General features: G+C 39.8%; 1 protein-coding gene across 2 annotated transcripts in view; it reads left to right on the top strand.

Annotated features, from left to right (window-relative positions):
* The first annotated feature begins 1,385 nt into the window (after window positions 1-1,385).
* Window positions 1,386-17,741, top strand: part of SAMD8 (sterile alpha motif domain containing 8) — a 48,056-nt gene continuing 31,700 nt past the window's right edge. Inside the window, exon 1 of one of the 2 annotated variants that reach the window (XM_063102863.1) lies at window positions 1,386-1,589. In XM_063102863.1, coding sequence (XP_062958933.1) covers window positions 1,416-1,589 — 174 coding nt within the window. In that variant the 5' untranslated portion in view covers window positions 1,386-1,415. Of the gene's footprint in view, window positions 1,645-17,741 lie in introns of both variants that reach the window. The other variant, XM_063102864.1, reaches the window with a different exon arrangement.

Genomic DNA, 17,741 nt, shown 5'->3' with positions numbered 1-17,741 from the left:
ACATAGTAGGTGCTTAGAAACATTTGTTGCATTAATAAATTTAGAGCTCTGCATAAAGCTATTTGGTTCTGAGGACTGAGTTAAAGTAGAGATCCAGGGTGGAGAGGAGGTGGTTCCAAGGATGGATGATAGAGAAGATTCTGCAAGGTCTGAATGGGCCACACACTGGGTGGGAGGCAGATATCTGTTGGATGAGGCTCTGGATTATGGAGCTCGGGGACAATTTTCTCAGTTATAGAGTCAGAAAAATGTCGGGGGGAGACATGGAGAACCATGTCTAAAGGGTGCCCAGAAGGTCCGTGGGACAAGGTTTGAATAATAGTCCTATAATGAAGATGGCTGATTTCTCAAGAGAAGGCTAAAGGGGGCCTGGTACAAGTATGTCAAAAGGGGAGAAGGGAGGTAAGTGTTGCCCTAGACTTTGAAAGCCTAAGGTCCTAAGTGTCCTCAGAAGCATTTTGAGGGTGGGAGGGAGATTCCTCTGCCTATAAGGGCTTTTGGCCCCAGAATAAAAACTGAGAAAGGTCTATCTGTTCTTCTGCCAGAGCTAGTTATTGGTAGAAGAGATGAGATGTCTTGCCCTCTCTCATGTGACTTCAGGAGGCCCTGATAGGGCTGGGAGGAGTATGTGCCTCGGTGGAAGTTTCCCGGCTGCCCCTTGCCTTGAGTCCAGCTTGAAGACCAAGGTCACACAAGGGCATCCCATGGAAGCAGACCGCACTCATGTCCACCCAAGAATCTGCTCCTACCCCATTCAGAGCCACTGAAATCGGTCCTGCACTGTGCGGGGAAGCAAGGCGGAGGAGGGGCTAAAGGCCAGGTTGCAGCTTTGAACTTGGTTTATGCCAGTGCTAGGACTGGGGGCGTATATAGTGGAGCGAGAAGAATATCGGTTCTGATGTTAGATTTGGGTTGGAATACCAGTTTGGGCACGTATTAACTGCAATATGTCAGGCATTATGTTTCCTGGCATTTCTGTGTCCTATGATCTTTACCTTGTAGAGTTGGCACAGGGGTTAAATGAGATATGTATATGACATTTGGCGTGGACACTGCCAGACAGTAAAGGGGCCATAAATGATACCAATGATCTTTGGGGGTTGGCTCTTGGAGAGGAGCTGGCTCTCTCCAGAGGAATTAGGATAACCTCCTCCTAGGCCCCAACCGCGTTTACCAATCCCATAGGTCCCGCCCCATCTCCGCTAGCCCCTTTCCCTTCTCCGGCCTTGGCCTGGGTCTGACGCATGCGCTCTCGGGCTCCTCGTTGCTGTTTTTCCTTGGATCCCCCATCCCTTGTGGAGCCCCCAGTTCCTTCCGGCTTGGGCCCCGCCCCCCGCCGGTAGGGCCCCGCCTCCCGAAGCAGTTCCGGTTCGGCTCCACGCGTAGCCGGCGCGGGGGCAACGGGGGTCCCGGGGATGCCTGCGCGCAGCCGTCCCCGCCCCCGCCTCCACTCCGGCTCCCCGCCCCGGGCTCCGCCCCCGCCGCTCCAGGCGCTTCCCTGCGGCGAGGCCCGGCGGGCCCCGGACTCCGACGGCTGCTCGGACGCCGACTCGGAGGTGGGTCCGGGGATCCCGACTCCGACCGCGGAGGTGAGCGGGAGCCGAAGCGAGGAAAGGGGAGATTGGGGGGCGTCTGCAGCCAAGGGTGAGTGGGGAGTCAGGGCTGGAGCCGGGAGCTGCCGAGGGACGGGGACGCGGAGGGGACGGGGGGACGGTTGAGGGAGTCTGGAGAGTCCGCTCTAGAATGGAATCTGAAGGAAATGGAGGTCGTTGAGCCCAGGGCCTGCGGCGGCGACGGGTGCCAGAGGCCGAGGGGCCGCAGGGAGTGGAAGACTTGAGGAGGCGAGGGCTGGGAGGCTTTTGAAAGCAGCGGAGAGAAGATCGAAGGGTCCCGCGAGAATGTGGACCCGGAGGGAGAGATGCTCCGGGCGCTGGCAGTGGGGGCGTGGGGTCAGAGGAGCCGGACCTGGGCCGGCGTTACCCCAGGGCGAGGGCGAGGGCTGCAGGCTGGGACTCAGGAGCCCTCTGACCAGCATGGGGGCGTGGGTGGTAACGGAGGGCTGCAGGGGGGGAAGTCGTCTGGCCTAAAGGCTTGTGGGAGGCATTGAGAGAGAGAAATGTAGTCAAGAAAGAAAAGGAGCCCTTGGGGATCTAATTTAGGGTTTTGGTATTTTTACAGGTGTCTTTCAAAACATCAGAGGTTGCCAGGGCCATATACTTGAAGCATGGGGCTTCTTGTTTATGGACAGTGGATTGCTTGGGAGGGGCGGCGTTAATCACTGATCTGCCTAAACGACTGGGGGAAGTAGTGCAGAGGAAGTGATGTTTGAAAACCATAATGAAGGCAGTGATTCCGCAAATGAAGATATCATTCAGATTTCTTCCAGCAGTAATGGTGTATTTCTTTTTTCTTTGTACTTCGTTCTTAAATAATTTTAAATACCAGACAAGTTTAGATCCTAAAAAAGATTTGATATATTAACTTTAAAAAAAGTAAACTTGAAACAAGAATTTGGACACTTGGATCTTACAGATAGTCAGTATGGATTGGTTCCAGTCTCATAGCTTGAGTTGACACACGTATTTGCCACAGGGTAAAAATGTGATCACTGCAAGTTTCTGGGTTGAGGGCGCACGTAAAACTAGAAGTGAAATCACCACAGTTAGGAGCCTACCAGCTCTTCCTCTCACTGAATTATCTCTTAAAATTTGAGGGGTACTTTTGACAGATTTGCAGGACCAATATTCAAGTGCTGTTTTGCAGATATTGTACGAATCATTTTTTAGTAGAGTGATCTAGAAAAATAATGATAGAAGGTGCTTGTAGTTGGCAGTTAACAGTACTGGGGCAGGTGGGTACACAGATGATTTTTATAGAGGACATAGTATCAAAAACATAATTGTGCCAGAAAAATGAGTGCAATATTTATGTTCACTTTAGTAGAAATAAGTTAGTTTCCTTTTGTAATTGTTCAATCATAATAAGGCTTCGTGAAGTCTTTTACAAAGACATTAGTCACTTGTCTCATGATGTTTTACAACTTTTTATCTGATTATAGGTTTATAAAGTTGTTGGCCAATTCAAAACAAACTCTTAAGTATTTTGTACTTTACACAGGTATCTACTGTTTAATCTCCATGAGACAATTTACTGATTGCAACAGGCTTTTAAATTAGCTTTTTGTGTATAGACTATGTCATACTTTCAAATGCTCAGTGGAATAATAATAATTTCTTCAAAGGAGACGTGAATTTTTAGCTTTGCTTTAAGCTGAGGTTGTCCAAAGATTAACTTCCTTTTAATAAAAATGATGTTTGGTTGAAAAAGTTTATAGAGCGTTATTGTTTATGTTTCTGTTTACCCTCACCAGTCTGAGATCCTCCAGAGACCTTATCTCATACTTAGCTCTGAATCAAAGTCTTGGCATGTAAAAATTTGCTGAACTGAAGTATAAGAACTCCATCAAGACTACATCTTAATGTTTTGCAAAACTAAAGAAAGAAACAGTTAGATGGAGTTGTACAATTAATATTTTAGCATGCCCAATAGTTATTTTATTTGTTTCCCTTTGTCAGTTCTCATCCACTTAGTTGTAAAGAAAATCAGTTTTATGGTAGAGCAGTTTCTCGAAGGCAGAAGCAGCCATCATGACCTCAACGGCAGAACGTACAGACATATTTAGATAAATCAGTTTTGATTTCAGTGGTACACTTCCCATTCTGCAAAGACTTTTACTAACATTGCACAAGTGCTTGTAAACATTTTAATTTTGTTAATTACTAGATGTTTAATACTTTTTCAAATTTTGTCATAACTGATTGATACATTTTCATGGCTTTTCTGAGAATTGGAATTTGAACACTGTTTTTGTGAAACTGTTAGATCGCAGATGTTCTAATGAATATTATTATTATTTTGTCTTATAAGAATACCATATTAACTAGCTATTCTTTAAAGATTTTTACTTCCAGGCCAGATGTAATATATGGTGTTAATAGTTGGGTGTACCTAGCACAGCTGTTAACTTATGGGTAGAAATCTTTCCTGTCTTCAGATTCTACCTCCTTCATTCTTCTTATGGTAGTGTATTGTTAGCTAGGGTTAAATTTACTTTTTAAATTTAAAGCTTCTGTAGTTTGATTCTTTTTGGACATCAAACTGACTTACATGAGATATGAATACGATTCCATATTCTGCTGAAATTACCTGTGAAGCTCTTTTGAAAGATTGTTGTATTTGGTGGAAAAATACAATATGAGTTAATTGTAGTTCTTTTAATGACTTTAGGTTATTGAGGGGGACTACACCATTTCATTCCCAGATTGTTTACTTTTTGCAGAGATGGGGTGGAGGTAAACCTAGCTTGTTTTCGCTTTCATGTGTTTATGTTTGTTTACAAATAAAGTATTACTTGTTTACAAAATGCTGTATCTTTAATTTTTGCTTGCATGTGGTTTTGGAAACTTTTGAAACCTGGTTTTTGTTTTTCTCTAAGGTATGATTTAACACATAGATGGGTAATAGGGCAAGAATAGAAAGAGCCAGTTGACCACAGGTATTATCATGACAGTGATTCTTACTTTAGGTCTGTGGTTCTCTTGGCCTTGAGAAATCAAGAAGTTAACTAAAAATAGGAGAGCATTGGGCTAGGCACACTTGAACAAATCAGTGTTTACATGCTGCCTCTGTCACTGCCTGGTTATTTGCCATCTGAATGTGTGGATATGGATTTGTAACATACCTGTGGTGTGAATATCTCTGTATCCCCTCCTCCTGTACACACAACCTTATCATCACCAGATCATAAGCCTAACCTTCTAGCTGAGTTTAGTGAGTTTATGCTTCCATATTCAAATGCTCTGTTACTTCACTATACACTGGGCCCTCCCAGTAATATAATTGTTTCAATACAGAATGTGAGTTTACTAAGTAAAAAAACTGTTTTGTGACAGTTGCATCACAGTGTTTCACCATAAAACTGTTTTATGATATGTATAGTACTTCAAAAGAGTGTTGTGTGGGGACAGTGAATTGTATTTGTTTTAAGTTTTTCTCTTGTTTTTCTTAGAATTGTGGCAGAGGACAAGAGAAGTGCTAACATATGTATCTTTTTTGACACTATTTCTGTTTTCTTGAAATTCTTTACAGGTAAATTCTAGTAGGAGCTGAGAAACTTGGATTCTGCTAATTTCAGGATATATCTATAGATAAAACTGTGTCACTGAGTTACTGGAAATGCCTGCAAATCTATTTTAGTTTGGAACTTTGAGACTAAATTAAGTTGATGTCAGTTTCATCAATATAATATTGGCATGAAAGCCAGAGATTGCCAAAACCATACATTAAAATTTGGGTCCAAATCCAATAAATTTTCACAGTACTCGTGTAATGGAATTTGAAGTCTTGAGCCAGTTTCTCATTTTCCATTATGCTGATTGGATTTAAATATAGCATATGTTAAAATAAAGATTTTACCAATCAATAGGTCAAACTAATAGCCTGCCCAAATATTATTAGAGTGATTAGAATAAGAATTAGAATTTTATGTACTTGGCTTCTTTACTGGTGTGCTCTGGCATACAACCAAGCCAGAAACCCTTCACCACATTTACCACTAAATTCTGATAGCTGTGTAAAAACTTTTGCTATACCCAAGGATATAAAGTGGACAGTGGTATCTGTTAGATTCTGGAGGTATATAGAGTTAGGTGCAATCTGATAATGAAAGTCTGAATTTAAAGGCAAGTTGGAGCCAGAAATGATTGTGTTCATTGGTATACATGACAATTTTTTTTTTTTTTTTTTTTTTTGAGTAATGTGTAAGAGTGCATGGTCAGGGCAGCAAAAAATGTCCCAGAACTGAAGTGCAGCCAGGAGGCTGATGATGTAACCAAGGAGGCAGTTTAATTTTTTGAAATGTGCTGCTCCAAATTCTGCTGCTCAGAAGAGAGACATAACAAAACAGTAGAAAATCGCTACTAAAGAGTTTCAAAAATGGATGGTAGGAACTGGTTCAGGGTGTTTGAAATTGTTTTGTAATTATAGCAGATTTCATAGATGTTTTGAAAACAATGCCCTGTGTTTACTAAGAAAAAGTAAAATATCTTTTGGTAAATATATAGAGAAAAGAATAGTTTTTTGTTTGCTCACTGAAAATGTTTTTATTTAGGATTAAAATTTTTAAAATGGGATGAAAAAAAATCTGAATAATCCCAAATAGTATAAACTGCAGAGTTATCAATCACAAGGTTTGGCCATTTATGGCCAGAGTAAACCTTGTCCTCCTACATTGTAGTTTAGGTTTTTTGCTTTCATAAAAATTGCTTTTATGGGGCCGGCCCGTGGCTCACTCGGGAGAGTGCGGTGCTGATAACACCAAGGCCCCGGGTTCGGATCCCATATACGGATGGCCGGTTCGCTCACTGTTTGAGCATGGTGCTGACAACACCAAGTCAAGGGTTAAGATCCCCTTACCGGTCATCTTTAAAAAAAAAAAAAAAAAAAAAATTGCTTTTATGCTCTGGTTTATGGATCTGCAAACTGATGTAATTTGTATCTATTGTGTGTTTATTAGATAAGCTTTATTAGGTAAAATTGGATTTAAGCTTATTTTTTGCATGAGTGCAATTGTAATGAAAAATATAAGGAAAACTTATTAACACTAACTTTATATAATATTTATTTCTTACCCATATTTTGCCTTGGGATACAGATTTTATTAGGTTTTATACATCATTTGGAAATGATTCCTTTTTACTGTATACCAAATGGGTAATAACTTCCAAAAATAGCACACTTTGTATTTATGAATTAAGTTTCATCCGTTGTGAATTCCTTTAGGGTCATTTGAATGTATGGCTTTTAAAGACAACCACAGAATTTAGAGGTAGAGGACAATTGCTTCAGGCAGCTGTGCTCTTAAATATTGGAGTATTTTGTGTACACACACAAATAAATTACAAGAAAAATCCAGCTTATTTATTTATTTATGGCTAGTCAAGTGAAGCAGTGGGAATGGAGAAGGAACAAAGAAATCTGTAACTGGTTGTGATCAGTTAATCACCATCTGAACATGTGTCGCTTTGCCTCCCACGGATTTGTCACCCCTTTTCCCCTGGGTGACAGAGCCGCCGAAGATTACTCAAAGCCCATCTCTTCTGAGCAGTGAAAAGCCCCAAAAAGGGGTTAATCTCCCAGAACCCTCAAGATAGAGGCATTCCTTCCATTTGGGAAATTAACCATGAATTGGGGTTCTCTTCCCACATTTATTCTCCAGACCAGGAAGTTACAGGAAGAGAACATAAGTGGGGTTTTTGCTAAGTGCAGTTTAACAAGTTTAACAATAGAAGCTGGTAACATTCAGTAAGACAAGCAAGGTGACATTCTATAATGCAATTTTCAAGAAGTTAAGTCCATCCACTAACAAAAGCCTGATTTTAGCAAACATTCTCTTACAGCAATTTCCCAGTATCTTTACATATCAATCAGTAACCTGTCTGTCTTTGAGCCAGCAACCTTGCTTTGTTACCATTCTTTATCTTACAAAAGAGACTATAGCCTGGGGAAAATTTCCTATCCTTTGCAAGGTCAGTATTTGAAACTGCAAGGCTTTGGAAAACCAGGCCCTGTGAAGTACATTTGCTTTATGCATACTCCACAAACATGGACATTGGTTCTGTAAAATTAAACAGATAGAGAGTAAAAGTTTCATTTTATTGATATATCCTCTGGATTCTAAATATTACCTAATAGGGCTGGCCCCGTAGCTCACTCAGGAGAGTGCAGCTCTGGAGCGCCGAGGCTGTAGGTTCGGATCCTATATAGGGATGGCTGGTGCGCTCATTGGCTGAGCGTGGTACAGATGACACCATGCTGAGGGTTGCAATCCCCGTACCGGTCAAAAAAATAAATAAATAAAATAAAGATTACCTAATGATAAAATAGAAGCCATTTTGGTCTTCTTATGTGTTGGTGTAATTAAGCCCAGTGAAATAGTTTATGTGTTTCCAGTTATTGTTGCCTGTCATCTTTGGGAGTTCCCAATTTCTTTCCAAACTGTACAGAAGTGCTTTTATTTTATTTATTTATTTATTTATTTATTTATTTATTTATTTTTATTTATTTATTTTGTCTTTTTCATGACCGGCACTCAGCCAGTGAGTGCACCAGCCATTCCTATATAGGATCCAAACCCGCGGCGGGAGTGTCGCCGCGCTCCCAGCACCGCACTCTCCCGAGTGCGCCACGGGCTCAGCCCTCCAGAAGTGCTTTTAGGTATGAACAATGATCAATTACATCAACCTATGAAATACTTTTAAAATTGTTGATGAATGGTGTATGCTCCTGTTGAAATACTTCTATTTAGATTTTATATTAGATAAGAGTTTATATGAAAAATTCATGTTGATGTGGAGAATTCTGCATTGGGTAACTAGAATCACTTTTGTATTATTTTTCTTAGTTTATGTTACTTAATTACATTGTTGTTTTGCTGAAGGGTAATTCCATCTTGACCAAAATGTTTATAAGATTTAACAATTGTTTTCAAATATAGTGCTCATTCATTTTGTATTAACTCAAAGGTTTCAAATGTTAAGTTTGTCTTGCCTAATGGCTATTTGCTGATAGATGACTATCTTAATGGTTTAATTTCAAGACTAGGGCAACACTGTGTGGCAGAAAGAGGAGTTGATGATAATGGCAATAGTAGCTTACATTTATCGAGCAGTTTCTATTTGCCAAACATTGTAAGTACGTTACGTGTAATCTTCACAACAAGCCTATGACATAGGAGCCAGTGTTGTATTCTTATTTTGTAGATAAAGACAGTAAGGCCCAAGGAGGTTACAAAACTTCTGCATGGTCAAATAGCAATGTGTGGTAAATCCACAATTTAAACCTAGGCAGCTTGATTCCAGAGCTGGCACTCTTAAATATTATGCTTTCTGGGTTTTATATCAGAATCTGTTGGCGAAGAGCTGTCCAAAATTTATTTAACTCTCTAGCGTTAGTTTCTTCAGCTATAAGTTGAGGAATTGTACTAGATCTCTCAGGTTGCTTCTGATTCTAACATTGTAAGAATTCTGTCACCCTAATTTACAAAACGAGATATGTTTAATGTTTTGGACTACTTTCTGTTCGTAATCTCCTGATCCCTTACAGTATAAAGGTTAAGCCATTTTCCAAAGTCACTGGTCACTGTTAATGGGTGATGGAGCTAGATCTTTAATCAGACGTTTTCTTGGACTTCTTGGTTTCGCTGATTGCCTCACTTTTATTTAGTGTGTATGTGCATGTATGGGTTAATAGTTTAGTTTAATTTGATTGATTTTCTTAATTTTCTGTTTATATCAATTTAAGTGTGATATGCTTCAAACAATGAAAAATAATATTGTTTGTGTTTTCTTAAAAAAAGCTTTTCTCGAGCTGGCCCGTGGCTTACTCAGGAGAGTGCAGTGCTGATAACACCAAGGCCATGGGTTCAGATCCTATATAAGGATGGCCGGTTCGCTCACTGACCGAGCGTGGTGCTGACAACACCAAGCCAAGGGTTAAGATCCCCTTACCGGTCATCTTTTTTAAAAAACAAACAAACAACAAAAAAAACACCTTTTCTCTCTGATTACAGCATTACATGCTGATTGTATAAAATATAGAAATTTTAGAAATTAATGTAGAGAGAGAAAGAGCCCACCTGAAGAGTAACTATTAATAGTTTGATATTTTATTTATTAAAAATAATACACATATTCTGTTACTGACAGAACAGGCTCGACTTCCCCCCTCGCACTAAACAAATGACTCGAAAGTCCAGAAATTGGTGCAAGGATTTGGAAGGTTTATTCAGATGACCAGTACTCAACTAAATGTCTAACCAAGCAAGCAAACAAAAAGAGGAGCAGTGGGGTCCAGTTTATCCTAGTCCCAATCGGCAGGGCCAACCTATTCCACTGACATGGTAATTGATAAAAGCAGTTCTCCCATTGTTGTCAGCACAAGGAAGAAAAGTACTGATTAGATTTAAACCAGAGAAACAAAGCATAGCCAGGAGCCCTCCAGGGTGCACCTATACAGAACAGCAGAAGAGGGCTCAGAAAATCAGAAACAAAGCATAGCTGGGAGCCCTCAAGGTCACACCTACGTAGTAGTGGATACAATCAAACCAAACAGCAGAAGAGGGCTCAGAAAATCAGAGAAAGGTTAAGAGAATTTTACTGGCTTCCAGACTTCCAGTCACTGCGTGGCATAGGAATGAATCCCCACCACTCTCATGAATCCCCTGTCAGGGGGACCCTTCTCAAGCAAGATCTTCATGTGTAGGACTGGCCTTCCCTCCTCTGCTAGTGACCTGTCAGGGCAAGCCGTTGCCAGCCAGAGGGAGCATGCTTCTCACAGGTTGAGAGGAGATTAAGCTGTAGTTGTCCAGCAGTTACTTTAAGGAGGAAGAAAACAGGAAAAAAGTAGAGTAAAAGAATAAAGCATTGCCATGTCAGAATTTAGGCCAGGGACTCCAGGAGAGACTTGCCAGCAACAGAGACATGGGAGAAAAATAGTCCCAGTGGCCACTTGCAGCTGGAGTCTTCTCTGGTGCCCAAAGCTTTCCAGTTTTTGCCCGTGACTGAGCTAGGCTCTTGGGTTCCAAAGTCATAGAAATGAACAATGTACCCAACAGTAAAGCAAGCAATGCTTTATTAAAAGTGGAGATAGACTTATGCATAAGGGAGGTAGCTACAGTAAAGCTAGCCCCCTGAGGGGAGCTGTCAGGGTCTTTTATAGGGAAAGGAGTTAAGGGGTACAGGTTGGCATCACTGGAAGTGGTCCATTCTGTTTTTCCTGGTTGCAACGTGGGTGCATGTTCAGTTAGGGCTTTGGTCCTTGAGCCTGCTTTGGAGGTCCACAATGGTGGTGGTGTTCATCATTGTCACCCCAGGAGGGTCATTGTAGTGGTCATCTTGAAGCTTTGTCCTTTGTGAGCATGCAGGAATTCCTAAAGGGGTCTTATAAAGATTTTGCTCAAGATGGAATTACCTTTCAGCCAAACAAAAATGTAATTAAGTAACATAAACGAAGAAAAATAACAATAGAAAAGTGATTCTAGTTACCCAATGCAGAATTATACACATCAACACGAATTTTTCATACAAACACTTATCTAATATAAAATCTAAATAGAAGTATTTCAACAGAAGCATACACCATTCATCAACAATTTAAAAAAGTATTTCATAGGTTAATGCAATCGATCATTTTTACAATTACATTAAACAAGAGTTGGGGAGGAGTTTTGCAACTCGGTGAATATCTGTTTCCTCTCTTATCTCAGTCTGTTTTATCAGGGCAGGCCATGGGGGTAATCATTTGCCCTGGGGGTCTCATGACTGAGGAGTGGAAAAGTAACAAAGTAACTGCAGGGAAAATGAAGTCAATGTGGTTCACAGGCCTAGCCTTACTCTGTTTCAATTCTACATGTGCTATTTTTTGAAGACATTTCTGCTCCTTTTAAAATTTTTAAAAAACTTTTTATTTGGAAATAAATGAAGGTTCACAGAAAGTTGCAACGATAGTGAGACAGAAGCCATGTACCGTTCATTCAGTTTCCTGCATGTAGTTACCTCTTACATAATTATGGTACAGTATCAAATCCAGGAAGTTGACATTGGTTCAATGTATGTGTATAGTTCTGTATCATTTTGTCATGTATAGATTCATGCAACCACTGCCCCAATCAAGACATAGAATTATTCCATCTCTACAAAGACCTCCCTGTGCTCCCTCTATATAGTTATCCCAAACCCCAACATATACCATCTCTAACGCCCCTGCAACCACTAATCTGTTTTCCATTTGTATAATTTTTTCAGTTTGAGAATGTTACATAAATGGATCATATAGTGTAGGATGCTTTAAGATTGGCTTTTTTTTTTTCACTCAACATAATGCCCTTGAGACCCATCCAAGTTATTGTTATGAATCATTCATTTTTATTACTGAGTAAATATTCCATGGTAAAGGTATACCATAGTTTGTTTAAATATTCACATATTGTAGGATACTTTGGTTTTTTACATGTTTCAACTATTACAAGTAATGCTGCTATGAACATTTGTGTATAGGTTTTGTGTTAGTAAGTTTTCATTTCTCTGAAGTAAGTACCTAGGAGTACAATGGCTGGGTTACATGGTGAGTGTATGTTTAGTTTTTAAAGAAACTGCCTAACTATTTTCCGACGTGGCTGTAGAATTTTACATTTGCAACAGCAATGTGTGAGAGATCCAGTTTCTCTGCATCCTTGACAGCATTTTGTATTGTCACAATTTATTTTAGCTGTTCTAATAGGTACGTAGTAATACCTCATCACAGTCTTTCTTTGCATCGCCCTAGTGGCTAGTGAACATCTTTTCTTGTGCTTATTTGCCATTTGTATATACTCTATGATGACATCCAATTTTCTAGTTGGATTTTTTTTTTTTAACTGTTTAATTTTGAGAGTTCTTTATATACTCTAGATATGAGTCCTTTCTCATATGTGTATGGTTTACAGATGTGGCCCAGGGGCTGGCCATTTAGCTTAGTTGGTTAGAGCACAGCCTGTAACACCAAGGTCAAGGGTTTAGTGCCCTATGCTGGCCAGCCACCAAAATAAAAGAAAACAAATATAGCACATATTTTCTTCCAGTCTGTAGCTTGTCTTTGCATTCTCTTCATAGGATCTTTAGTAAAGTAAAAGCTTTTAATTTTGTGAAGTACAGTTTCTCGATTTTTTATTTTTTATTTTTAAAAAATTTTTCTTTTAGTTGTCATGTCTAAGAAGTCTTCACCCTAAGTCCCAAAGGTTTCCTTCTATGCGTTATTATCTAAAAGTTTTGTAGTTTTATGCTTTACATTTAAATGTATGATCCATTTTGAATTAAATTTTACACAAGGTGTGAGGTTTGGTCAAGTTTTTTTTTTTGTTTTTGGTCTATAGGATATCCAGTTGCTCAAGCACTATTTTTCAACTATTGCCATTTAATTGCTTTTGCACCTTTCTCAAAAATCAGTTGGTCATACTTGTGTTACTTGTGTGGGGCTGTTTCTTGGTTCTCTGTTCTGGGTTCTCTATTCTGTTTCGCTGAGCTATATGTTTATACTTCTACCAGTACCACGTAATCTTGATTGCTATATATTAGACCTCATGACTAGCTTAACATCAGCACAGCCAGGTTAAGCAACTATTCCCCTTTCTCCCCCTCCCCTTTCTCTTTTCTGCTCCAGGAACTGAGCAGCAAAATTCCCCTCCTGGGAAGAGGTAAACATGACTGTCATCATCAAAGGACCTTCTTGTGGGCTGTGGGAGCAGGCTTCAGGCTGGAGCCCTGTGCAGATATAGGAATGACACTAATTAGAAGCCTATGCCCTAACTGACCAGGTGTTAGCAGACTACAAGGGCTGTGTCACCTTGCATACATACCACTGATTTTGAAATTGCTTGTTTCTCTGCCAGAACCGTCAAGGATTTATAAACCCCTGCTTTCCTTTGTTCGGGGGAACTGATCTGACTCAGTTTCCTCTCCATGTTGGTGAAAGAAAACCTCTTGGCTGAAATAGCACCTGGCTTGGGTCTCTCTCTCTCCCCCTGCCTTTTCTCCGTCTCGCTGAACCTAACACTGTAGTTATAAGTCTTGTAATTGGTTTCCCCCAATCCTATTCTTGCTCAGAATTGTTTTAGCTATTCTAGTTCTTCACTTTTCCGTAGAAATTTTAAGATAATCTTGTCTATGAGTATGTCTACAAAAATATCTTGCTGGTATTTTCTTTTTTTTTTTTTTGTCGTTTTTTCGTGACCGGCACTCAGCCAGTGAGTGCACCGGTCAGTCCTATATGGGATCCGAACCTGCGGCGGGAGCGTCGCCACGCTCCCAGCGCAGCACTCTACCAAGTGCGCCACGGGCTCGGCCCCTTGCTGGTATTTTCAAAGGAATTGTGTTAAACCTGTATATCACTTTGAGGAGAATTTACATCTTTACTATGTTGAAGTCTGCTAATCCATGAACATGGAATATCTCTTCATTTATTTAGGTCTTCTATGATTTCTTTCTTTGGGGTTTTGTAATTTTCAACATACAGATTCTGAACATGTTTTGTTAGATTTATCTAAGTATTTCATTTGTTTTGAGTGATTATAAGTGGTTTTATATTTTTAGTTCCTTTATGTGTTCATTGCTATGATAGTGTGTAGAAATTCGATTGATTTTTATATGTTGGTTTTGTGTTTACAACCTTGCTGAACTTATTAGTTCTAGGAGATTGTTTTGTAGATTTCTTAGGATTTTCTATGTGGATTATCATATAGGAATCTGCAAATAGGAATGTTTTTATGTCTTCATTTCCAGTATGTATACTTTTAATTTCTTTTTCTGGCCTTATTGCACTGGCTAGAACTTTTCCAGTATTATGTTGAATGGTAGTGTCGGTCATGGACATCCTTACCTTGTTCTTGATCTAAGGCAGAAAGCATTCAGTCTTTCACCATTAAATATGGTGTTAGCTGTGGGTATTTTATAGGTATTCTTTATCAAATTAAGAATTTCTCCTCTATTTGTAGTTTTCTGACAGTTTTTATCATGGATGGGTGGTCATGGTAAAAATTTTGTCAGCTGCATTTTCTGCATCAATTTACATGCTCTTGTGTTTTTCTTCTTTAGCTGGTTAATGTGGTGGATTACATTGATTTTCAAATATTGAATGAGACTCACATTCTTGGAACAAACCCTATTTGGACATGGTGTTTAATTCTTTTTATATATTGCTGAATTCTGTTTGCTAATATAAGGATTTTTACATCTGTATTCATAAGGAATATTAGTCACTCATATTATAGTTTTCTATAGGTGCCCCCTCTATAGTGCTAAGTGGAGGTTCAGGTTTTCTACTCTGCTGGCTGGGAAGGAGATGGATACCTCTTTCTTGCTTCCCTGGGGGTGAGTATAGGAAGTTGGGGAGGGGATGGGGGATTGTGGATGGCTTCATTACCACTGAGCACTGGTGTTAGTCCTGGCTCTCCACCAGGCCTCCTCTGACAGTGCTTCAGCAAGGAGAGAGAGGGGTGACTCTTCAGTGCTCAGTGGGGTGGAAGTCCAGGTTCCCCATACAGTCTCCACTGACACCATGTTAGTGGAGGAAGAGGGACTTGTTACTGCTAGGCAGTGATCACAGTCCCAGCTCCCTACTTGTACCTCTCTGATACCACCCTGGTGTGGGGGAAGGTATGGCCTAGTTATAGCCTGACAAGGTTAAAAACGTAGGCTTCTCCACTCAGCCTTCACTGGCTGGGGTCGGGGTGGAAATGGGGCCATGGGGTTTTCTGTGGTTTTTGGCTGGAATAGAGTAGTTATTATCTAAATGTTTTATGTCTTGCTAGGCTGCCTCTTTTCTGGTCCTTTGGTGGGAAAAATAGGGTTTTCTTGGGGCTTTTTGTCTGCACCTGCTGGCATTTCCAGGCTGCTGGTTTCTCCAGTATCCAGTCTGGGATATATGTGGCAAAACAAACAAACCAACCAAAAGCAACCAGAGAACTCACCACTATATTGTTTCTCAGGTCCCAAGGTGCCTAACCAGTCTGACTTCCTCTCCACATTTCACAGTCTTCCTATATTTATTTGCATAATGTCCATGGACTCATAGGGCAAAGTATGTCTACTCCATCTTCCTGTAAACAGAAGTTCACATATGCTATTTTTAAAAAGTGTACCTGTCAAAAAGTTTAAAGAATGCAACAGAGTATGCACAGTGAAGACTAATTCTTCCTTCTTCTGTGCCTCTACTTTTTATAAGCTGTTTCCTTCACTCAGTCTGTCATTATTTTTCATCCTGATTTCAACCCTCATAATCTCTTCTGACAATTATTCTTTCTGTTGAAGCACTTTGATTATGTCATTTTCTTGCTCAGAAATCTGCAGTGAGGGCGGCAGGGGGCCAAGGGCCTCACCCATGCCTCCTGTTTCCTACCTTCATACCTTTGCTCATGCAATTTCCTCTGCTAGTATACGTTTATTTCTCCATCTCTATCCCCAGAGTTTCACCACTCTTTTAAAGCTCAGCTCAAATGTTACTTCCAAGAACTCTTCCGATCTCACCAACTGGGAAGTAACCTCTCTTTTTCCAACTCCCTTAACTTTCCAGTTTTTTAACAAGTTACGTAAATATCCACTTTATTAATGTTTTGAAGATTGAGTGAGCTACCTGTATAAAGAAATAGCAAATGTAATTCCTTTTACCTTTTTTTTTTTTTTTTTTTTTAAAGATGACCGGTAAGGGGATCTCAACCCTTGACTTGGTGTTGTCAGAACCACGCTCTCCGCAGTGAGCAACTGGCCATCCCTATATAGGGATCCGAACCCGTGGCCTTGGTGTTATCAGCACCGTACTCTCCCAAGTGAGCCATCGGCCAGCCCTACCTTTTTTTTTTTTTTTTTTAATGACTCTTTAATATCCATTTCTAGACTATAAAATCATTGAGGGCATGATCTGTTTCAGATTCACCTAGGTAAATGCCACATTGTCTAGTGCAATACCCTTCATATAGTATGTGTACAATAAATATTTAACAGATGAATAAATGTAACATATGAGGGTATTTTAAGACTGTATCCCCAGTGCCCTATTGTCTGGCATCTGTATGTAGCATATACTTAGTAAAAGTTTGAGACCTAATGGTGCAAAATGTAATTTATCTAATGTAACTGTACACCTTTGATAAATTTCTCTGCTGATAACTAGAAAATATTTAATATTATTGAGATTCAGCTCTTACAGAAGTACAAGAGCCCTCAGCTCATGTGAGGCAATGTAGTATAGTGGGTGAGAACATGAACTTTGAAATGAGATTGCCTGGGTTGAAAACTTATTTGTACTACTTACAAATACAAGTTGATCTTGGGCAAGTTGCTTAACACATCTATATTAGTTGTCCCATCTGTAAAATGAGGAAATTAATAGGACCTGTTTTATATGGTGTTTGTGAGGATTACTTGAGCATGTAAGTAAAACACTTAGAACAGTTCCTCGCATGTTGTAAATGTCATAAGTCTTAGCCTGTTGTTACTTCCTGAAAAGGCACTGAACACTTCAGAATTTTAGGAGTTTGTGAGGGTAGGGTTAGATGTTCTTTTTAAGGAACAACATTCTACTAACATCAGATATCTTCTGCTTGTACATCTTGTCTGCTTCCTAGTATTTTAACTAGGTATAGATTGGATAGTTGATAATCCCAGTCACATCTTGGTATTCATCATACAAAAGTTAAATAAACAGGTCCTCTTGGGACTTTTTAGGTCAGAAAGGATTAACTAGTTCATGTCAGGGAACACTATGTACTTTTGTCTACTTCCTTTGAGGGATACAATAACAGACTCTTATTTGTTCTGGTTGAATATGCTTTCCCATTTTGTGTAGTTAACTCTTCGTGGGTGATACACTCTTTACTTGTCTTCACTGACAAATTAAAGTGATTATTTAATGTTTTCTATATTGTTTTGAATCTAAAATCTGTTTAACAGGGCTGGCCCATGACTCACTTGGGAGAGTGTGGTCCTGATAACACCAAGGCCACGGGTTTGGATCCCTATATAGAGATGGCCAGTTGGCTCACTTGGGAGAGCATGTTGGTGCTGACCACACCAAGTCAAGGGTTAAGATTCCCTTACAGGTCATCTTTTAAAAAAAATAAATAAAATAAAATAAAATAAAATAATATAAAATCT

Source organism: Cynocephalus volans, chromosome 7, assembly GCF_027409185.1.
Source record: "Cynocephalus volans isolate mCynVol1 chromosome 7, mCynVol1.pri, whole genome shotgun sequence".
Lineage (NCBI taxonomy): Eukaryota > Metazoa > Chordata > Mammalia > Dermoptera > Cynocephalidae > Cynocephalus > Cynocephalus volans.
This window is presented reverse-complemented; position numbering and strand designations above follow the sequence as displayed.